This window comes from Aptenodytes patagonicus, chromosome Z (genome assembly GCF_965638725.1).
Source record: "Aptenodytes patagonicus chromosome Z, bAptPat1.pri.cur, whole genome shotgun sequence".
Taxonomy (NCBI): Eukaryota; Metazoa; Chordata; class Aves; order Sphenisciformes; family Spheniscidae; genus Aptenodytes; species Aptenodytes patagonicus.
The window spans coordinates 32,692,059-32,715,548 of NC_134982.1; the positions used below are offsets into that span (position 1 = coordinate 32,692,059).

The 23,490-nt window shown below is 41.2% G+C and overlaps 1 protein-coding gene across 2 annotated transcripts in view; it reads left to right on the forward strand.

Annotated features, from left to right (window-relative positions):
- Positions 1 to 2,550: 2,550 nt before the first annotated feature.
- The window catches only part of UHRF2 (ubiquitin like with PHD and ring finger domains 2), a 95,487-nt gene continuing 74,547 nt past the window's right edge, over positions 2,551 to 23,490 (forward strand). For both annotated transcript variants that reach the window (XM_076361601.1, XM_076361602.1), the window contains exons 1-3: positions 2,551 to 3,140; positions 18,156 to 18,398; positions 22,724 to 22,986. In XM_076361601.1, the coding sequence (XP_076217716.1) occupies positions 2,988 to 3,140; positions 18,156 to 18,398; positions 22,724 to 22,986 (659 nt within the window). In that variant the 5' untranslated portion in view covers positions 2,551 to 2,987. The remainder of the gene's footprint in view (positions 3,141 to 18,155; positions 18,399 to 22,723; positions 22,987 to 23,490) is intronic.

A 23,490-nucleotide genomic window follows, 5' to 3' on the forward strand; every position in this document is an offset into this window, starting at 1 on the left:
CATCTGCCTTTGCACATGCTCAATACCCCAAAGTCAAGCCTTAAGTAACTCACTCAAAACTGCAATGGGAATTCTCAGACCTGAAAGTAAAGTACAGGAATCTTTGCTACCATACTGTGTCATAAAAGCTGCGTTTGTGCAAGTGGGCTCTATAGGTGCCTCTGTGTGTGGGTGGAGAAATAGTTACCAGACAACAGAAGGACGAAGAGAGGAAAAACACATGCTGGGAGACAGCATCTGAAAGCCTCCCAAGAACTCATAATGGTCTTGGATCAAAAATTGGTAAGCTCAGGAGAGCAAGGAGCTGCTGAACCTGCCCAAGACCTCCAGCACATACTGGCACACTTTGACGGGTCATGTAACCCACACCACATCCAAGAAGGCATCGGCTGCTATAGGCGGACAAAGACTACAGGGCAGTATATGTAAACACGCCTGCTGAAATGAGGGACCCCGTGTGTGTCTGTGCACAGCTGCCTGGAAACCCCTGGAGTGCGGGTACGAGCCCCTGCTCCTGAGTGAACCCCTGGGGTTGGCCTCTCTGCTGCTGCTCCAGCTGGGCAACCGCAAGTGTGTGCACTGCGTGAGGCAGTAACAGTGAGGCAGTATGTATGATGCAAACAGTTATCTGCTATTAATAACAACAGTCTAATTAATAAACAGTGCTCTAATAACTGTTGGTTGTGATCTGTTTCTTCCCGTGTCATGGTTTAATCTCAGCCGGCAACTGAGCACCACACAGCCGCTCGCTCACTCTCCCCCCGCCCCGGTGGGATGGGGAAGAGAATCGGAAGAGTAAAAGTGAGAAAACTTGTGGGTTGAGATAAGAAAACTTTAATAATTGAAATAAAATAATAATAATAAAAGAATACACAAAGCAAGTGATGCACAGTGCAATTGCTCACCACCTGCCGACCGATGCCCAGCCAGTCCCTGAGCAGCGGCCCCCCCGGCCAGCTTTCCCCAGTTTATGTACTGAGCATGACGTCACATGGTATGGAATGTCCCTTTGGCCAGTTTGGGTCAGCTATCCGGAATATTGAGGGTACTAAATACGCTATCAGTGATATTTACAACACCTGGTACAAAAAAGCCACAAAAGTACATAGGTGTCATCTGGATCTTGTAAATCTGTATTTTAATCCAGCTGCCAAAGTCTTAGATAATAAAGCTGCTCAGAATTCCTCCCAAAGGCATCCATTATCACATCTCCTGGCTTCTAGTGAGCCCTGTATCAGATACATTTTTTTTTTTCAGTATTTTACCAGTATTCATGTGAACTGGTTTTGGCTGGGATGGGGTCAATTTTCTTCATAGTAGCTGGTATGGTGCTGTGTTTTGGATTTGTGACCAAAATGGTGTTGATAACACAGGGATGTTTTAGCTATTGCTGAACAGTGCTCACACAGGATCAAGGACGTATCAGTTCTTCACATTACCCCACCAGCAAGTAGGCTGGGGGTGTGCAAGAATCTGGGAAGGGACCCAGCTGGGACAGCTGACCCCAGGGTTATCCCAGACCATATGATGTCACGCTCAGCAATAAAAGCTGGGGGAAGAAGCAGGAAGGGTGGGATGTTAGGAGTTACGGCACTTGTCTTCCTAAGTAACCTTTGCATGTGATGAAGCTCTGGTTTCCTGGAAATGGCTAAACATCTGCCTACCAATGTGAAGTACTGAATTAGTTCCTTATTTTGCTTTGCTTGCACGCACAGCTTTTGCTTTACCCATTAAACTATTTTTATCTTGGCCCATGTTTTCTCACTTTTGCCCTTCTGATTCTCTTCCCCACTCTTCACTGTGAAGGAGTGACCGTGTGGCTGTGTGGGGCTCTGCTGCCTACAGGGGCTAGCCCACAACAGCATGGCAAATCCAGATTTTTCCGATGTTAATTTGCTGAATTACCCAATTCAGAAAAATACAGAAAGCCAAACCCACATCAGATCTTAAGTATAAATGAGGCTTGCCTTGTCTTGGCCCATGCTTTCATCTAGCTAATGTAACTGGCGCAACCAGACTTAATCTTTATTTTTTAGGCAGAGCTAAATCTGGCTGGGTGGAGATCGTACGTCTTCGGAAACGCTGGGGCCTGGATTTCACTAGCGGACACGGTTCTCCTCGTGGCGTATGGATACTCAGCCATTTTAACGCCTGCCAGCCTCCGGGCCGGGCTAGGCCGCAGGCCCTCCGGGCCCCAGAGGCCAGGGAAGTCTGCCCCGAGAGGGAGCCGGGGAGACCGTCCCACTGGGCCGCCATGGAGACGTTAACGGCCGCTTCCCCAGCGCGCGCCAAGCCCTCCTCCCGCAGGCCTCGCGCCAGCCGCCGGCCGGGCACCGCGCGGGGGGTGGGGACGGGGCGGGGGGCGGGGCTCGCGGGCGGAGTGGGCGAGGCCGTGCGCCGTGCCGAATGCGGCGCGAGAGCTGCCGGCCCGAGCGCAGCGGGAGGGGGCGTGGTGCCGCCCGCTCGCCTCGCTCCCCCCCCGCCCCCGCCCCCGCCCCGGTGTTGTTGTCTCTGTACGGCCGAGGCCGGGGGCTCTCGCGAGATCAGCGTTGGCGCCGTGACCTCCATGTGAGAGCGGCGGCGCCTGGTAAACACTCCCCGGGGTCGGGAGATGGCTCCCGGCGGCGCCCGTTAGACCTGGCCGCGGCGGTTCCCGCCAGACTCCGCCTCGCCTTGTGTTGCCTCGGGGGGCTCGCGGCGCGGGCGATCGGGAAGCGGCGGGCGATCGGCTCGGGTCTCCTTCCCTCTCCGCGCCCCTCTGAGCGAGGACGGCGGCCCGGCGGGCGGGGAGGCTCGCGTCTGTTCCGCGGGATTTGAAAATCCTGCCCCGCTGAGCTGAACAAAGAGCGGGGGAAGCGCCCGGCCCCCTCCCCTTCTCCCTCGCACGCCGCAGACGCGCAGCCGGGGAGCGGACCCCTTTTCCATCTCCTGCCCCAGACCTCCATTCCTTCCCCGCGGCTGGCTGAGCGAGTGGGAGGGCGCGCACCATGTGGATCCAAGTCCGCACCATAGACGGCACCGAGACCCAGACCATCGACGACCTGAGCCGCCTTACCAAGATCGAATGCCTGCGGGAGAAGATCCAGGAGACCTTCCGCGTGAGCCCCGACCGCCAGCGCCTCTTCTACCGGGGCAAGCAGGTGAGGCGGAAACGCCCCTACCTGGTTGGCAGGGGTGGAGACGGATGGGGGCTTTCCCCTTCTCCCGCCCCGCGCATCCCCTCTCGGGCTCGGCTCTTTGTGTGGCCCGGCGCGGAGGTCCCCATCCCCGCCCATGTGTCGTCCTCTGGCTCCGGCTTTTGTTTACTCCCGTCCCGTCGGGCCTAGAGGGAGGTGAGGGGCAGGAGGGAGCCGAGGCGTTTGGCCTGACAAGGCGCTCTGGGACCCAGCGCGGGTTTTCTCCGCGCCCTCCTGCCCGCCTTTTTCCCCGAGGGCGAGCGGGTGCCGGAGAGGCCCCTTTGTGTGTTTGTTTTCCCACCTGAACCGCGGGAGGCTCCTCCCCCAGCCCCTGCCTTTATCGTGCCGAAGTGACAGGGCGGCCGGAGGGATGCGAGGGTGAGGAAGCCCCTCCGCTCTCCTCCCCCTCGGGACCCCGGGAGAGGAGCGCCCAGGTCGTGCTTCGCCCGTTTCCTTCCCTCCCTCCGCCCGCCCGCCCGCCCGCCTTGCCGCTGTCTCGGCCGGGCAGGGGGGCAGCGTGTGGCGCGGGTGTATCGCGGGCGGCTTCCACGGCGGAACGCCGCCTCCGGGGCCCGCACGTGGGGGGGGGGTAGGCGGCGCGAAGTGAGGTGTCCCGTCAGAACCCGCTGCGGGGTCGGTACGGCGCGCCCCTCTCCCGGCGTCCGGCGCCGCGCGACGGAGTAACGGTTTTCGGGGCCCGCCGGCTGTGAACCCCTCCCACCTCCCCGCGCGGCGGGGGGGCCGGGGCGGGCACGTGACGGCCCGGGCCGGGGGACGGCGGCGGCTCGCGCGTGGGCGGGGCGGCGGCGCGGGGTTAGTTTGCGCGGGCACAACTTGTGCGCCCTGGTCCTCCTCGGCGCGGGGACCGGTGTGTCACGGGTGGGGTAGGGCGGCTGCTGGCCGTCCGAAGAGGCGCTTCATGCAGACCGGGGTCCAGTGTTACCGGGGTGACTGGCGGAAAGCTCTCTGTCCGGTGCCGGATATGTTTTGATCCGAACAGATTGCCTCAAGCTGTATCTCTGTTGCTGAAGGGTGTAACCTTTCAAGCAGCATTACCTAAACTCTGAGGTGTAGTCAATGCTTGAGTCGTTGAGTGAGGCACAGCTATTACCTGACAAGAAGGGTATCGGATGTGTGGTGTATTTCTGGGAGCGCGGCTCTTAAGATGCACCTTCTTACAACAGATGAGTGTTGCAGTGTTCACCTAGACGGAGTAATGCAAGGCAGTGAGATTTCTGCCTCAGAACAGGTGAAGTGTGTATCTTCACAAGTAAGGCAAAGAAAGTAAGAAACAGAAATTTAACTATGACTAGGAGGTGAGCATTAGTGGCTAGATGCTAAGCCTAGATTGTGAACCCAATAGCAAATTAGTAGATTTTTGTGTTCTACAGGTTGGTGAGAGTGAGCATTTGTGAGAACGTGTCTATCAAAACCGTTATGGACAATCTCATGTTCCTCTGAAGGGACCAAATCAAGGAACATCACTCTTGAAGTTGTGTAACTTGTTTAGCTTTGTGCTGTGCCAGCACACCTCTTCCTTCAGTGCAGAGCTTGATGTGGGACACAAGGTTTACCTGAGAAGCAGGGAAGACGAGCCTGTAATGAGTTGTGCTTTTCACGTAGTCTGTCAGTAGCCAGAGCAGCTAGCATGAACACTTTAGTTAACAGATGTCTTGCTTAAGAAAGCAGAATAGTGAAATACCATAGCTGAAGTTGCCTACATGAGCATCACTTGTGAGTTTAGTACTTAGTTTATCCAGTTTAGAACACAGTTGGGATCGTGTTCAGTGAAGAGTTAGGGAGGGGTTTTTTTAGAGCTTCACTCACCATTTATGTCCATTTTCTTGCAAATACCATAATGAATTCTGAAGTTTCCTTGATGGTTATGGATTGCTTTTCTGATCCCATGGTACTAGTAAGTAGAAAAAAGGTCAGAAGGCTTGCTCTTGCACAAGTAAAACTGGGTGTTGAGAGACATGAGCAAAGGAAACTGTAAACAACTTCAGCCCTCTCAGGGCTGTGATAAAATAAAGAATAAAAAAGGGCATTTCAATTAAATGTGAGGTGAATAGAAAGCAGCATACTGAGGTGAAAACATGGAAAAACTGAAGATTTCTGCTTATGTTAGGAAAAGAGTTTGGACTAGATAATGTTTTTTCCATTTTATCTGTTTAGCACTCAGTATGGTTAAATCTGTGCAGTCTGCTAGTAGGACTGTGATCTTGCTACTGAGTACTGCTTACTGTAGTCTCTCCGGGAGCTTCTTGAAATACTTGGACCTTGCAAGTGGTGGGTACCAGAAGACTGGCTAATAACCTCCTTTCTTCTAAAAACAGGAGGTGTGTCAGTTTATAAGGATACAGAAACCTAAGTGAGTCGCTGTTTATGGGCTGAATTTCAGCAACTTAATGTTCTTAGCTTGCAGTAGAGAACAGCTTCAGCTAACATTTTGGGCTAGAGCTGTTATTTTGCAGTTCTCTAGAAGTGTCTGTGTCCAGTTAATGTAGTTTATGTGGTATACTGTAACTTGCTGTTTGATCTTCAAACACAAATGCAGGACCATAAGTGGGCAGTACTTCACGCTCCTGTTCTTAAGGGTTAAAATACCTAGAACCACTGATGAAAATCTAGTGTTATGATTAATGTAGTAATTTGTATTACTATTTTTTCTTGTAAAACCAGGAAAAGCACTACTTGGTTGAACAGACTGGTTTCTGGTTTTTAACTTTTCCTGCCAGAAAGACCTACCATTCACATGTGGCACTGAAGAGTAAGCAAGATAGTATTACGCTATAACTTGGTCTGGTCTGTGAGGACATCCTGGACTCTCTGGGGGTCCACATTTCTGCAGAGCTGAGTAACTGTCTGTCAGCCAGAGAAGTCAAGTCATTCTGTAGATCGAGGTAGAACTTTCTGAGGAAAGGGTATAGTAGTGTATGCATAGTTCTTTACTGCGGTACAGTAACCTAGTCTGCACTTAGACAGAGAAGTCTACTGGACATAGAAACCTTCAGTGATGTCTCTTGCTTTCTTTGTTGAAGAAATTGGATCATTGGCTGGATGGAGTTTCTTGGAGGGACACAAATATTTGCTTATGCTGGAATAAATCATATCTTAACCTTGCTCCACCACAGACTATTCCCATCTAATGCTTTATCAGTGGTGTTATATGTTACCTCTGAGTAAACTTGTAAATTACAACGCGTTGTGTGGAGTTCCTCTAAAATTCAGAAAAAGCAAGACAAGACGATCTGTCTTCTGGCAGCATGCTCTCTGTTTACCCTAATTGGAAAACCTATATAGCACTTCTTGATGAGAACAGAAGTTCTCAGTTTCATTCATGAAAGTGAAGGAGATATTATAGTAGACAAATTCTTGGCATCTTGACCTACTAGAGCAGATTTTCTGTAGGACCAAGCTATAGTCACTGTGGGATTTCTAGCTTTCAGTTACAATGCTGGAAAAATTGAGCAGTAAAAATACGTTGAAGTTTATTTAAATTTGAAAACTTGCCAGAGAACTTAAGGTTGTCTGGAATACTGTAGGGGTATTAATACTAACTTACATTTCACATAGAACTAAACGTGCACACTGTTGTATTATTTATGGAATATAAAAAATAATATGATCTTGTGTTGGCTTCTTCCATCCTGTTGAAATTTGAATTCAGTGAAAAATTGTAAGTGGCTGTTGTTAAAGAAACCATCATCTCAAGTGGCTTCTCCATAGTGCTTACCAGAGTCAGGGAAGGACATTCGACCCCAAACATTTCTTCCCAGTATATGAAAGAGGCAGTGACTGAAATGGCTTTTGAAGTTGTTAATCTTGTTGGTGAGGAAGACACTCCAAACCTGTTCCATGGGAGACTGAAGTCAGCAGGTGGAAGTGAGAGTATTGACGCCATTTATTTACTTGATGTGAAAGTTGTTGCAAATCAGGCTTACTTCATTAGAAGAAATTCAGCTCTGCTTTTATGCACAAAGAAGTATGGTAGTGTGCGTCATGTTACTTAGCTGTGCAAGTTGACTCAAGTATAGTTTGTCAGGCCCATGCTGTAATGCCCAAGTGTTTGGGGTTTTTATTTAACTTAACTGTAAATTTAACTGAAATGATAGAGGGGTAGGAGGAGTGGAGGAGCTTTAGTTCTGCGTGAGAGCATCCTTGTGATAAAGCAGCCTCAGTGAAACTCACAGTTATAAATCTGGCAATAGGACATGCCTTGGTTTACCTACAGCCTTTCTTGTACAAGACCTCTTTAACTTCTGCTGGCACGTGAGCTGTGGATAGAATCTCGTGTGAGTTTAAGCTTCTAAGCTTCAGGTTTGTAAACTTTATGTTTAAGGGCTTCTTAAATACTTACAGCTTGGGTGAATTTCCAGAAGGATAGAAAAGCATTATTTGTGGAGTCATTGCCTGAAGAATGGGAGTGCTAAACCTATTCATAAAACAATCGAGCTTCTTAACACAATCTCTTACCAGCTTCATTTTGTTTGGAAGATTGTAAACATTTTCAGATGAAGCTGTCCAAACCCCATCTGCTTCAGGCAGAATGTGGGTGTCTGGAATCTTCAACTGGAGCAGTTAAGTTTTATGTTTTGGAGAAATAGTTTGAAGAAGTCTTGTGAAGGAAGCGATTGCTATTCTTCAATGAAGCTAGTAGCTCTGTAGCTTGATGAGAGAGAGTCATCTGGAGTCTTCAGGGCAGATATGATCAGACTGCATTCCAAAAGCCCCGAAACATTCATGGAGTATACTTTGTACTTAGCTGGCAGTAGCTTTGGTAGCCCTATTAGCAAGGTTTTTATATGATCGCAGAAGTTGTTTAATGAAATCAGCTTCTTGTCAAATTTTTACTGTAAAGCTACTAATGCAACTTACCATTCCTTGGTACCATTATCTTTGTTATTCAAAGCACCTAAACAAGCTGAAGGAAAAGCTGAAGCATACGTGAGAACAGAATACTTTATACTATTTTCTATGTATGACTTCAGTATTAGGAAGCTGGAAAAACAGAATATAACCTGTGACAAATTGCAGCCAGCTTTAAGGCTATATTTCGTGGCATGTATATTTATTCATGTAATCTAGTTAGGATAGTTTAGTACTTGTACATTTTTAATTAATCTGGAAGATCTTGGAAGCTGAATGTTTCTTTCTATATAAAAAAAACCCACAAACCCTTAGATGCAGGACACACTTGATGTGTGGCCTGCACTGAAAACTAAATGATGAGGACTTCCAGTGATGAAATGTGAACAAATGTTGATATCGTTTATATTGATGGAAGTTATGAGATTATTCTTTTCTTTAGAAGCTGTTAACTGGATCTCTATTCCTAGTCATTTAACTGTTATATTATGTTAAAATAACTGCCCTGATATACTTGACTATTGTATTTATTTATTTTTTAGTCTTTTGTTGTTGATTACAGAAGGTTCAGATAATAACCAGTTCTTCATTACAGGTATCCTTACAAGCTGCAGATAGTCATTTGCTCTCCCTGGCACCACTGTTGCTGAACTTCAGTTGCCTGTTCTAGAGAAGTCCGTACGATCATACAGGAGGTACTTGACCACTCTCATCTAATCAGCACAGAGATGGATGAGCCTTTCCATGCTTCTAAGGATTTCAATGCGTTTTGTATCTTGACATACTACAATTTTTTTTTTTTTTTTTTTACAAAAGTATCAGGTAATCCTAAATATCAGCCAGAAGATGGCATGAACTTTTATTTACCTAATTAGAAGACTCCTGAGAACTGCAAAAGAAGAGAAACCTTGCTGCTCTAACTTCATCTTCCAGCTAGAAGTTAATGAGCAGATGTTCCTTTAATGGGATTTAGAGTTGCATCCAAGAAGATACTGTCATGTCTAAATTAACAATTCTTTTCCTGTATCTCACCCAGTGATAAAGGAAGAAATAATCTTCAAAACCTGAACTTCTTATTAAAAATTTTAACTTGGAAGAGGTGCAGACTTGAACCCTATAGAAGTCATTGGTTGAGACTGAGAATGGCTGCCTTCACCTTGATCTTCTGATTAAGTCAAGAAGTCTTTTCTTACAGCTCTTGACTTTCAGCTGTTTTCGTGTTGGCACTAATCTTGTACGCTGGAATCTTTTTTGGATTATAGTTAGTCCAGATCAAAAGGTAAAATGTGTTGGTACCACCTGTACAGTCTGCAAATAATTTTGTAGTACTGGTGTAAAAAACACTGTTTTGTTGGAGAATGTGGTCTTAAAATGTAGGCTTCTGTGCTTAATTTTAGTTACAGAACTTGAGGAGAAGTGCAAATTTCTTCTTAGAGAAAGCTAGTCTTGTTGATTGAGTATGAAGTTGACTAATGTACATTTATCATGGTGTTTGTACTGAGATTGATGTGTAATTACAGACAGTGTCAGCAACAAGATTCTGTAATTTCTTCCTGGGTTGTGTGGCTTTGTGTAGCGTGCCAGACTTCCTCTTTGTGTGGAGAGTTGAAGAAGCACAGCATATTCACACTGTGCTATGATCAAACTCATTGGTTGTCACTATAATTGTAGAATAGCCTTTCTCAGATACTGGAAGCTTCCATATTCTTCCTTCTCTAGGAGTTCCTCTTGCTGTATGCTTTCTGCTGAGTACTGTGGGAGTCTCTGTAAGACTATGATACCTATCTAGATTATGATTTATTGACAGTAAGACATTTGATACCATCCAGTGTTAGGACTACCTTTTTCCTTGAGTCCAGGGCAGATCATTAGCTGTTGTATAACACACATAAGCAGTCAAAAGGGAGCACACTCTCTGATATAAAGACAATTCATGTTACCTTGCTGGAGTGATTTTTGGTGGCATAGTGGTCATGTCTTCAAACATTCTTGTAGGCTGCTTTGAAATGTCAACCTCATGGCAAAAAATTGGTAGAACTGAGTCTAATTTGTACCATATTCTCCAGAAACTAATAACTTGTTTGGTTACTGGCTTTTAAAATGTTGTGATCTGCCTGTATTCTGTTCTGGAGGGATATGGATCTAGAGTCCGTCAGATAACTTTCTTGTCCAGATGTTTCACCTACTCATGTGTTCCATTATGATTTCATCACTCTAAAGAGTACTAAGAGAGAGTGAATAAGACAGAGCAATGTTTTTTATCTTTTTTTATTGATGAGTAAATTCTCCTTCTTGAAATGAGGAAATGATCTGCCATTTGCATCTGTTTATTTTTAACAGCAAGCTATGAAGTCCAAACTATTAAGAAATAAAAAGTTAACTTGAATCTTGGGGAACAGATTGTCAATGCTAGGACTTTTAATGAAACTATGTAAATGAAAGTGCTTCTAGTGGCAAGCAAGAAACATATTTGTAAAGTCTCAATCTGTTTCTGTGGGCACTGCTTTCATTGAGGAGCTTGTTACAGAGTGAAGGACGGAAAGCACTGGTAAGGGTGACCTAGGATTTCTTCAGTATTTCTCTCTAAGCAAGATTGAAGTTCTTCCCCATTTAGGAAAGTAAACTTTTATTATAGTTAGTTTTTGTATGAGACTGATAGGTGTTGCTGTTTGGTTTCTAATTAGGATCTTTGCTAAAAATGCCAGCAGCAATAAGGAAGGGAGAGTTAGGGGAAAGTATTCAGAGTGCCAAGGTGAAAACAGTATGAACAGGGTGTCTTTATGACTGCACAGTATATATGCAAAAACCTCGTTTAAAATGTGGAGATAGTATAGTCAGGCCCACAGTTCAGAACCAGTCTTCTGTAGACATGTGAGAAGGAGCCACGAAACCTCGTGAGTGTGCAGTCTTTGCTTAAAAATGTTTGGGTGTGGTTACTTGCCTTTTTATTCTCTTACTATAATGGATTGTCTGAGTGGAGTTTCTTTGTGCAAGGCCAGGAATATCTTTTTGGACCTTCAACAGTTGCTGATACATCACTCAGAAAATGTCACTGATAGAAGCAGAACTGTCCCATGTGCAAGAAGAAGATGGGGTGTTTTAGTAGAATGATCTCCAGACAAAATATTTATTGACAGAGCAGCCTGGATGGGAGCTGCAACAAGTACTGTTGAAACTAGAGTTGCTTGAGGAAGAAGTGGATCTCCTGGAGTTGCAAAAACTTTAAGACAGCACGTATTAAACATTCCAATTCATATAAAGACAGTAACTTACTTTATGTGGTTGGCTACTAAATTCCCTTTTATTTAGCTTTTGTCTCTGTTACAACTGAGGCAACTGTACTTCCTTGGGAAACAGTTCCAGCACACAGTTATTGTAAAAACCTGACCATGTGCCTGCTACTCTCAATGTGGTTAATACATGAATTTAAAAATCCCAGAATCCTGAAGCATTCTATTCAGATACCAAATAATCCAGGTGTAGGCTACAGTTTTCCATGTGGAATAAAAAATATTGCTCAGGTTCTCTTTCAGCTTTGAAAGTGTAAGCGAGCTGAGCACGCTTTGTGAATGGCAGAAGTCCATGAGCTAAGTGTCTCATGTTGTGTAGTAAAGATTATCGAAATTTTGTTGACCTGAGTTGGTCCCATTAGCCCAAAACTCACTGTTATATACTTAAAAGCTGATTTTGAATTTTCAGTTAGGCTTTTCATTACTAGATGCTGGCTGGAGATGTGTTTGAATGCTTCTGTAAAAACAGTAAGTGGAATTCATAATTCCATCAGCCGCCTTACAGGCAGAAAAGGTTAGGTTTGTACATGAGTCTTGAGATGGAGAATACTAGAAATTCTAGAAGTCCACTTTGCTTGCTTTCAGTGAGTACCCAGCTGGAAGTTAGACGTTCTTGATTTCTTCAGACTAACTTATCCTCTGGGTAACTCCTGTAAACAACTCATAACCAAGTTTTTCTACTGAACTTGACTTTGGAGCTCTTTACCTTTATGCATTTCCTGTTAAAGAAATTTGTAGGGTGCATGTAATACCTGTGCAGAATAAAAGATTGATGTCACTTAACTTTTCATCATACTATGTTAATTAAAGAGCTCTTCTGCGTTCATTATAGTTTCTTTCATCTTTATTGCTAGATGTAGGCACTGCTCTAGTTCTTGGAAAAGAAAACCTCAGAAGATGCTCAAAGGCACACTTCCATAAGTGATTAAAGGTATTGATTGTCAAGTGGAATGGCTGGATTAAGGTGACCCAGGAACTTACCCTCTTGGATCACACTTTAAGATAAAACCAGTAGGTAATGTGTTCTTACAAGAATGATTACGTGCTTTCTTGGGAGGTCTCCGTACACGCTGTATAACCCATAATGAACTGTGCTTCTGCTGGGACTTGTAGACAAGTTAATGTGATAGTAATTGCTGAATTACTTGTCAGGCATATTTTTTTTTTCCAAGTAATGTAATATCATACGCACTCTGCATGATCATTCTTGTTTGTGTAAATGCAGCTTCCATATGCTTTTAAAGTCATTTGTGGCTTGATGTTACAAGACAGTTCTTCTAACAGTGATAGTAGGTAAGTATCGATTCCAGTATTGCATTGCTACAGCTGCTGTTGTGTAGTAATGTGAGCACAGTGTTGTCTTACCTTTAAGTATTTATAACAACCTTCTCTAGAAGTATTTTGCAGTTGATAGTGTCTATAACACGTGATCTATGAAAATACACTTGAAAGATGTAATCTGTTTCTCTACTTACGGATATTTAGTATAGTGAAAGAGTGTTAGATACAGTAAATCTAGCTGCTCTTTAGTGTCACTTCATTCAGAGTATGTTAATGATGCCTTAAAAGCTTTTGAAGCATGCCAGTCATTAAGAGGAAGAAAAACTGAAAGTGAAATCTACTGCTAAGGAAACAAATGCATCTTTTTTTAATGACAGTAGGATCAGAAGAGCTAGCAAAATTTCATGAATGAAGTTGCCTGTTCAGTTATTTTTGCTTTAGTAAATGTTCTAATCACCCATTAAGAAATCATAACTGACTTGAATGAGATACAGCTTGATTATCTGGTACTTGCCTGATTGCTTTTGTTTCTGGTTTGAATGTATAAACTTGTGAATGACAAGTGTCCTTAAATGCTTAGTGAATGATTAAGTAAACATGTAATGTTTCTTTCTTTTCTTTTAATACACTGTCCAGGCAAACACATTCTCAGGGAATCTTTATGCAGCAGAATGGGATGAAATTGTTTTTATATTTATATAAGTAACTATTGTTAGAAGCGCGCATTCCATAAAACTGACTGGGGGACTGGGCACGTATTCCCACAAATTTCCAGACTGTTTTTGATGACATTTTCTACCTCTCTGGGTTAATATTTAACTTGTCTGTGGGGTTATTTGGGACTCAATTCAGTAATGCTTTCATGAATTTTGATGACATAGTAAGGCAGTGTTTGTTGGGAAATGAAGGGGGGTGTGTGTGTGTGGGAGGGGGTTGTTTGTGGGTGGTTTTGTTTTTTTTGTGGGGTTGGTTGTTTTTTTTTTTTTGTGGGGTTATTTTGGGTAAGAAATACTGTATTCCAGGATGGATTTAAAATGCTAGTTGTCTGTAGAAAGGAAGGTATCACGCTTTTTCTTCTACTGCTTGTTACTATCCAGACATAGTGATAGGTCCTGAACTTTCTGCATCTGATACTGCTTTAATAATATAATTTGAAAACTCATCTTACAGTCCCTGGCCAACCTGGCACAGAGTAGGAGATACTACTCTATGTGGTGGGACAGGTACACTGTAAAGTGATGTGCTGCATTACTGTTTTCTTACTCTAGTAGTCTGTGAGGTTATAGCCTTACTGGCCAAGATCCCATTGTTATATTAACATCCGTATAGTGTCAGTAATTCAAGAAACAACATCTTATAGTTCTTCTCCCCTTCTGTTGTGGAATGGAGTTCTTTAAACACTAATTGTTTTCCAACTTTGTTACTCCAAGGTTTTCAATTGTCAGTGATGCAATAATGGTGGGTATAGGTATGCTTGTAGATACACATGTTAGTTCTTGTAAGTCAAGTAGCACGTGAACTTGATTTTACTAGTTGAGTTTTTGTGTTTCTCTGCTTTGTTCCCAGAAGCAGGCAATGTTGCAGAGTCATTGACTTGGTCTAATTTATACGGTTGCTAAATTCTGGGAGCATATTTTTGCTCATACTATGAACAGGTGCTCTTTCCCTATCACATTGCCAAACACTGCATCCTTCCTCATTTCAAATGTGCTTCTAGTAATCTTAGCTCTGCTACTGTGCTTTCAGACTTAAGTGTGACATCACTAGTCATAAAATACTCCTGCAAAGAATACTGATTATAAAAACAAAACAAAAAACCCCACAACCACTTGGGCAGAGAACAGAATGCTAATTCATTATAAATTAATACTGTAAAGTAGACAACTTTGCAGTCACCAATTTATTCTGCTGACCATTTAGTTCAAGTTCATCAAAGCTGACTTGTTTGATTCCTATGCAGGAATAGGTAGTCTCTGCGTGGTGGGGTGTGTGTGCGTCATTAGAGAAGGCTTCTTCTTACTCAAGGCCTAGCCTAGTTATGTCTTGTTTTCTGAACATGTTAAATATAACTATTGGTCCTGGTTTCGGCTGGGATAGAGTTAATTTTCTTCCTAGTAGCTGGTACAGCGCTGTGTTTTGGATTTAGTATGAGAATAATGTTGGTAACACACCGATGTTTCAGTTGTTGCTAAGTAGTGCTTACACTAGGCAAGGACTTATCAGCTTCTCATGCCCTGCCAGCGAGAAGCTGGGAGGGGGCACAGCCAGGACAGCTGACCCCAACTGGCCAAAGGGACATTCCATACCATGTGACGTCATGCTCAGTACATAAACTGGGGGAAAGCTGGCCGGGGGGCAGTGACTGCTTCTCGGGAACTGGCTGGGCATCAGTTGGCAGGTGGTGAGCAATTGCATTGTGCATCACTTACTTTGTGTATTCTTTTATCATTATTATTATTATTGTCATTCTTTCCTTTTCTGTCCTATTAAACTGTCTTTATCTCAACCCACGAATTATACTTTTTTTTTCTGATTCTCTCCCCCATCCCACTGCGGGGGGGGGAGTGAGCGAACGGCTGTGTGGTGTTTAGCTGCCTGCTGGCTTAAACCACAACACTGTTCGTGGACAGATTACTTTATTTAAGTCTTCCTTTTTTTTGCCTCTTTCTCATGCTAATAGGGAGGATTCAGTTGTGGATCGAAGATATAACTTATTCTGCCGTCATAACAGATTAATAGATTGCAAAGACTAGACACAGGACATTTTTTAGTTGAGTGTTAACACTGGTTACCTAGTTACAGTAGATCATTCAGGCTGTTCAGATTTAGATCTTCACTGAATTGGCTTTAAACTTTAAACTGCAGTACCTCAAAATGTTTTTCTGTCAGCCTGCACATGGCATGTCCTGAGAGAAAGGGAGCAATGACAGTATTTCTTTGCTCTCAGCTGTGTGTTGCCTACATACTTTCAGTCTACCAGGAGCAAGGTTATCCTTTTCTCTCCACTGCATTAGCTTTCAGAAGATTTCCTCATACCATAGGAGTCTAGAAATTGTACACTGGAACCTCTGCCACAGCTTGTCCAGTCCAATTGGAACAGAGAAACGGAGCAGAAGTTATGTTTTCTCCAGCAACATCCAATTTATCCATTATTTCAGAAGTGATCTATTTTGCAGACGTACTGTTGAATTTTTTTAAACATTTTGCAACAAAAAAATCACTTGGTGGGGGATTGAATCTTCAAAGTGGGCCTGAAGTAGTGCTCATAAGCAGTAGCAGCTCCAGAAATGTGGATCTTTCTCCCCCCCTCTGCTTTCAAATGTATTATTGCAAGGTGTTTATTTGTTTTGGGTTTATTTGTACTTTGAATCTAAGAACAGCTGTTTTTAAACTTACTTAACAATATTAACAGTGAAAATGCAAACTTCTTGTGGCATGAAGAGCCCCCAAATCTGGATTGTCATAGGGCTGCAGGAACATTTCTGTCCCCTTTGTTAAAGAGTTGTCAAAGGCGTAGGAACATATGACATGGTGGGACAGGAAAGGTTACTTAAACTTCCTTGAGTAGCTTGCTGCTCAGTATGAAGCCCTAGCCTAAAGCTCCAGGTGTGTGAGACAGTGTTGGTAGTCACCTGTAGAATAACAGTTGCTGGAGATTTCCATTTTAAGACTTGTGTTCATTTAATAGTTACAGCATCAAAATCTTCAGTACAATTTTATCTGCTGTGTGTTGAACTAGTTTGAAAATAGTCAGCTGAACAAGGGTCATTCCCATAGCTGTTGACCAGACAGCTGGGTCAGCTTCAATTGCATTGACAGAAACTATGAGTACTCCTGTTTACACATCCCAGCTGTGGGTACAGTAGTTATCAGCAGTAAGGAGAGTAATTTTTTTTTTTTTCACACAGATCTTAAATTCACGGAAGAAGAACTGATTAATTTTTTGACTGTAGCTTATGTCCATAACTGTCCTCTACCCTTTAGAGTTGTTCTGAAAAACTAGAGGGGGTGAAGGAAGAAATGTGCGTTCCACTGCTGTCTATCCTGAGATCATTTGAATGTTACAGAAAACTATATTAGTGAGAAGCTGGAGAATTCCTTCCCACTTCTTTTTTTCTGTTCCTTCCTGGTCTCTACTTTTTCTTGTTGTATTGATACTGCCCATAAGCTCACGAAAACAGGTCTATTTGAAAAGATTCCCGAAACAGTGATTTTGACACCTATTCTTGAAAAGGGTCAGGTAATTTTTTGTTGCAAAAGTAGTTGGGAAACAGGTGGGAGTTTTTTAGTTACGCGTGTTTTTCTCCCACTGCCACATGAAGTAAAATGTAACTAGTCAAATTTTAGTTTTGATGTCCCAAAGCAATGCATTATACTTTCAGGTAAATTAAATGTCTGTTTCAGAGATGCTGTAGGTCATTAAGAGTGTTTAACTGAGCAAAGCAGCAGTGGTCACTACTCCCTGTTTTTCTTCTTTCCTAGCATACAACTTCGCATTTTTTGGTGTGAGTTTCTTAGCTTAATTGTAGGTAGGTGAGATCATCAGGTAAAATAAAGATGATAACAGGTATCTTAAAGCTGTGCAGAGTGGGGCCCAGAGTAATGTTTAGTAACTGTGTGCTATGTATGATGAAAAAGTCTACTTCTGTTATTCTGTTGTTCTGCAGGACCTGATTGCATCTGGAATATAGTGGGGCCTGATATATGAAGTTATTTGGGGGAGTGCTACACAGTGCATGTTTCTTCAGTTTTATAATAGCTTTTAAACTGACCAGTTAGAAGACTTACTTTCAGTGAATAATCTTGTTTTGATTTGGGGCGGGGGGCTGGGGGAATGGGAAACCTGGCTAAATCTGGAATAAAAATGTTTTTGAATGCTCTCAATTTAGAAGATTTCCTTTCATAAACTTGAAGGCCCAATATGTACTTTTGGTGTTGCTTCCCTCTAAGTGTAGTTGCTCATACGTGATACTTTCAGATCTTACAGTTTTGAAAAGTAAATGGAGTTGTATGTGTATGAAGTTTTTTATATCTAGATGTCTTATTTAGGAAATAGTTTGCAAAATATTAGGGAAGTATCAGGTACTGCCTTGCTTTCTAGAAAAGGTTGAGAAAGAGTGAATTGTGAAATCATGTAGCTGAAATGCACACAACACAATGATTGTTAATTTAAAAATTCTCAAATGTATTTATAGTTACTGTGTATGTCATATAAGTGTCAACATAGATCTTACCTGTTTTTTGATTAGAAAATCACTGCATTAGCTTGGATGTTGATGCCTAATTAAAAGGTCCAAAGTCTGTAAAGATGTCTGTTTCTAATTTAAACCTTTCAGTGATTTTCATTGGATGAAATAATGGCTGCAGGTAACTTGATGAGAGTCTGTTTTTGCATATACTCAAGACATAGGTTTTTATTTACCTAAAAGAGATGGCTTGCCTCTTCTGGTCTCTACAATTACTGTCTTTAAAAGGAAGATTTGGAAACTACTTATGTACCTCAAGGTAGAATTTTACAAGTATACCTTTCTTTTGACAGCTAGAAGATGGGCATACTTTATTTGACTACAATGTTGGACTAAATGACATAGTTCAGCTTTTGATACGTTCTGAATCTGAAGCTACTACCACTGCTTCTGTGACAGATCAGGATGGAGAAGTCAATCCCTGTGCTGTTTCCAACTGCAAGAACAAAGTCAAAAAACCAAGTAGTGGATCACCCAGTCAGCCATCTACATCATCTCGCTCATTTCTCATTGATCCTGGCATTGGATTGTACAAGGTATGTATAAACTTTAAAAGCTGGAAACTTGCCTTACACTTGTGGGTTTAATTTTATTGTTAAAATTAAGTTTATTGTTTTATTGTATAAAAGTGTGTATCCTTATTGCTTTCTTTCATGATTTGACATAATTCCCTAATCTGACATAAGTCAAATTGACTTCATTTAAGCTCACTCTTGCAGAGTCATGAAGGTGTCTTTGTACCAGGCTCACTGGTGTTGCAGGTTTCAGGAGAGTTCACAAACTCTGACACATTGTGTTCTCCAAAACATGTTCTCCAAAAAGTTTATAGAGTACCTGTGAAACGGAAAGACTTTCTGTGAACAGAAGAAGCTAAAGAAAAAAAAAATCTATGGAAAAGTGTAGCTTTTCCCCTACCTATTTTTTCAAGCTTGCCAAATACTTGTTTTAATACTGATGTTTCAGTGTTGCATTAGAACTAGATAAACTATGGAAATACACAATTTCTTTAAATTGTATGTGATGTAATGATTGCTGTTTTATTATAGGTTTTTTAGGAATCACATATATCATATTCATTGTTAGTTTTTTATCTCATTGAATTTTTTGATACTGTCATGTAGGATTACATCAGAGTACCAGAAGTTAAATTTAAACAGAAAATGGGCAGTTTCCAGATTGCTAGCTCATTGGATATTTAGTAGGTTGTGTTTATATAGGGAATGGTAGCATTTAACCTCCTGTTGGGGTGTTTCTCTTAGATGAGAAATATCAGTAACAGTAATTCTTTTGCTGGAAAATGTCCAAAATTACAGAGAAGGAAAAGGAGGTTGAGGCTGCCATATGTATATAAGTTAATTTCGGTTAGAGGAACGCTGTTACTTAGACCTGTCATCCTGATGGGAAGCTGTCTTAGTTTCATGTAGACTGTAACTTAATGTTTCAGGTATTAAGGACAAGTGGTAAGTTACTTACTCTACATTCCTGTAGCAGTCTGTGCAGTGAGTTTTACTCATTCTCTGAGGAATCAGGGAGTCAAAAAATCAGTAGCTTGAATATGGAGACACAAGCTTGTGTGCTTCCTTTTTTTTCCTTCATCTCCATTTATTACAGTGGGAAAAACGCAGTTGTTCAGTTCTGAGGCTTTACCTTTTACACTCATGATTAATTGTAATACGAGCAAGGATGGGGAGAATACTGGGGAAATGGGAGGCCGCAGATCAGTTGATCAAAGGAAAGGAGTGTTAAAATGTATATTTTCAAGAATGCTAAAATTATATCGAGGTAGTCTCTCAGCTGTTTTGTTCAGGATTAAAACAGAAAATAGAACAGGGAATGGTGATATTGGCAAACATACTCAAGGAAACCTATTGAGTCAGCTGGAATTTTTGCGATCTCTAATACTAAGTACTTAACACTTTCTCCTTCATTACCTGTGAATTGATTACTTTTTCAGCCAACCATATGTTTTTAATATATATAGAGAAAAATAAGGGTATAGTCATTGCATTTTTTGCTATTTGTAGATAACAGTAGGAATGTATAGAGGATTTCTACTTACAGAATCAGGAGACTTTTAAGAATATATTTTTAGCCAATAATGTAATTCAAAGGTAGTAAACTTGTTTATTAAAAGTCAATAAAAAAGGCCATAAACTAAGCTATGTTAGATGGCTAAATAGATGGGTATATTTAATTATTTTGCATTTGCTTGTTTGTCAAACAATAAGGAATTGTCTAGTTATAGGAAGGAATAGTTTGTTACAATATTTTCTGTCTGAGGAAAGTCCTGTGCCTCACTGGATCTACGTCCAGAGCTAGGCTCAACAGGATACCTGTTACATACTCCACGTTATGAATAGTCTCAGCCTCTGTGCCCTCCTTTTCTCTTTCTGATTTCAACTACCAAAAGGAAAGGTAGCCAGTATGGAACCTGTAACTTAAAAAAAAAAAAAGTTGTAGAGTTGATACTGAAAATACTAGTTAATAATTAAATTATTGTTAGATGGTTAAAATAGTGATTTAAACAGAATTTCTCTGTGTGGTCATTGTATATTATGTAAATCAGAATGCTTTATCTTGTTTTATATTCCAGTTGTACCTGACATCTGATATTTACATGAGCTCTGAAGGACTAGTAGTGGGTGGAATTATGTTCAACTCCTGTTCCTTGTTAGTAAGACTGAGAATTGTTAGTGGTGTCTGGTTTAAGAACTGGGGGTCCATCCCAAGGTGGACTCGGCATGTGTGAAGGACACCACCTTGGCTAAGCAGGGTACCTATGGCTGATCTCCAGTGCCAAAACGAGGAATACAAGACAGGTTACCAGAGAGGAGTTACAGTAACACTGGGCATGCAGGAATGATTTTAGAAAAAACAAAGCTCATTCAGAAGCATGTGCATGTTTCCCCTTCTGATTCTCACACAGTCTTCATAACTTTTCATCCAAAAATCTCTGGCTGTAGTAAAAACATTTTAGCTGAGAACTCTTAACTAGCTTGGGATAAAAAACACACAAACTGAATCTGTAATTAAAATCAGTATTTGTTTAATACTGTTCACAAAGAGCTACTAATAATCCAGTTCTTAAATCAGACACCACTAACAAAATAGTTGTCTGATGTTCCTCAGTGATCTGTGGTAATAATTATTTACCCTTACTCTTTGCAAGGGTGGGAAGTCTGTTGTGTAAGTATGCGCATCGAATTATGGAAGGATGCATTGGAGAGGAATGATTAAGGGAGTTTGCACTGATATTTCTTTCGATTTTTTTTTTTTTTTGTTGTTGTTGTTGTTCTGGATCTGATGGTGATTTTTTACTTAGCTAACACAGCTTCTCTGGCACTTTCATAACTGGTCGCAAGAAGTAGCAGCAGATGGGGTAATCCTTAGTAGTGTGTGTCTTGCTTAACTGTGTTTTTGCAAGGAGGAAGTAAAGAAGCACTTTGAACTACAACTAATTAAAACACGTAAGATTGTGTAGGGATGCCTTTGTGAGGGTTCCTTCTAGAAGTGCCAGAATCCACTGTTTATGTTTAAAATAGATTGATAGATTTAAAATGAGGCTCTTGTCCTCTGATTTGTTTATTATGTAATTATGTGGCTGAAATTTTCATCATGGTATAAAGCTGTACTTTGATTACTGTAGGTTGTAAGAATAAAAGTAAAAAAACACATGTTGGTATTTTACATGGGAGGAAAAGTAAAGGATTGGGTTTTGGAGGTCATTTTAAGAAGGTGAATGAAAAGAGTAAAATACGAAGTATTGATTTCTTGGGATAAACTTGTTAGCCCAAACTGCTGTCAATTGCACTTTCAGATACCTAAGGACTGCTTCACTCTAGTTATTGAGTGTGTTTTTTTGCTTGCTGCTGTGAAAATACAGTAAGATTGTTCAGTTTATAGAAACTAGCCTTTGGGGTTAGTAGGAGTAAGTATCTGTCTGCCACTACGTTGGTACTTGACAAAGGCTGTAGCTTAAACCATGTATATACGTATATATATGTATGTATCTCATGTACATTGATTTACAATGACTACAATACATTGTTTATTGTAGCTGTTTCTGTGGTATGGCTGTGCAGTAGTTCTGTTGTAATAATTTTTTTATACTTGGTGTACTGTTGATGAAGTGTTCTTTAAATCTTTTTTTCAGTGTTCTCAGTATTATTAAAGGAACATGTGCTTAATTAGCTGGAAACTTGATAAAATGAAACATGATTTAGAACAGTAAAGTGGTTTGGTTGCTTAATATCAGTATTATTGTGAGTACAGAAGTGAGAAATTCTGGGAGATATTTCCATTTCTTACGATCATAAGATTTTGGCTGACTGTGGTGGCAACCTTGTTAGACTTGTTTTCTCCCTCTCTCTTCTCGAGTCTTGAAGCGTTAAAAAAATCTTGCAGGCCAGGAAGATAGAAGGTTAAATAATAATTCCAAGTTGGAGGCTCAGGAAAGTCTTTAAACCCCTTGGTTGTGAGCTAGTATTTTAATGCTGTGTATGCTTATTTTAGCCATAAAGAACAATTGGTGAAGCAAGAGGAAAGGATAATGAAAGAGATTAAACTAACTTTCAGGTTTGGAGGGTAAAAAAAAAAAGAAATCTAGCTTTGCTTTTTAAAATTACATACAGATTATATTCAAACTAGGTTTTAATGAGGGAAGAGTAATAAAATACTGAAAGTGCAACATATTCATGACTGCATGTTACTTGAACTTGCTAAAGCTCAACTAGGTACAAGAGTTGATTGTTTTACTGATATCAAAGTTAAGCAGTAGCAATGTAAGTTGTCTTATTTATTTTTTTCCTTAACTGGGATTATATAAAATAAGCATCAGTTCATTACTGAATTTTTCTTTTAGATAAACGAATTGGTGGATGCCCGTGATGTCAGCATTGGAGCCTGGTTTGAAGCTCATATAGAAAATGTTACCCGAGCAACAAAGGGACATAAGAATGGTAAAGCTCAAGGAAAGAGTGGTAACACTTACAAAAGGACTAATGGAAACTTAAGTCAAGATCATTCTAGAGAAAATGCAAATAATTTGGACAGTACACCATCCACATCTTATTCAGACTGTATGGACACTGATGAAGAAGCTATTTATCATATCAAGTACGATGAGTAAGTGCTCCTGATAATATTTTGAGGACATCACATATTGATACTTGGTTTGTTATAAACCAAGAATTTCTTGAAGAAGCTTGGAATCAAAGAAAGCAAGTTCAATATTGAAACCAAGAAAAAATTTATTAAAAAATTTTAACACTTTTCAGCTGGATATAGTGAATCCATTGGGAGTAATGATATTTTTCATGCCTAAGTACTTGTCAAGTATTAATTTCTTTGTCTTTATGAAACTTAAAATCCATCCTTCTTATATAAGAAAAAGAAACAATATAACTGAATTTTTACTGTGGGTTTTTCCAAGTAAAGTATTGTTTTAATTTTTTTGACTATTCCCTGTGTATATTCAATTTCTCTCATTGGAGCTGAAGGAGAACTCTGAGAGCAAATTTTGTTACTTGATTTGGATCAATTTTATTCGAAATAGAACAATTGTGCACAAAATTACAGGTCTGCGTTGATAGTAAAGGTTTGTTATAGAGAACTTTGTGACTGAGGGCA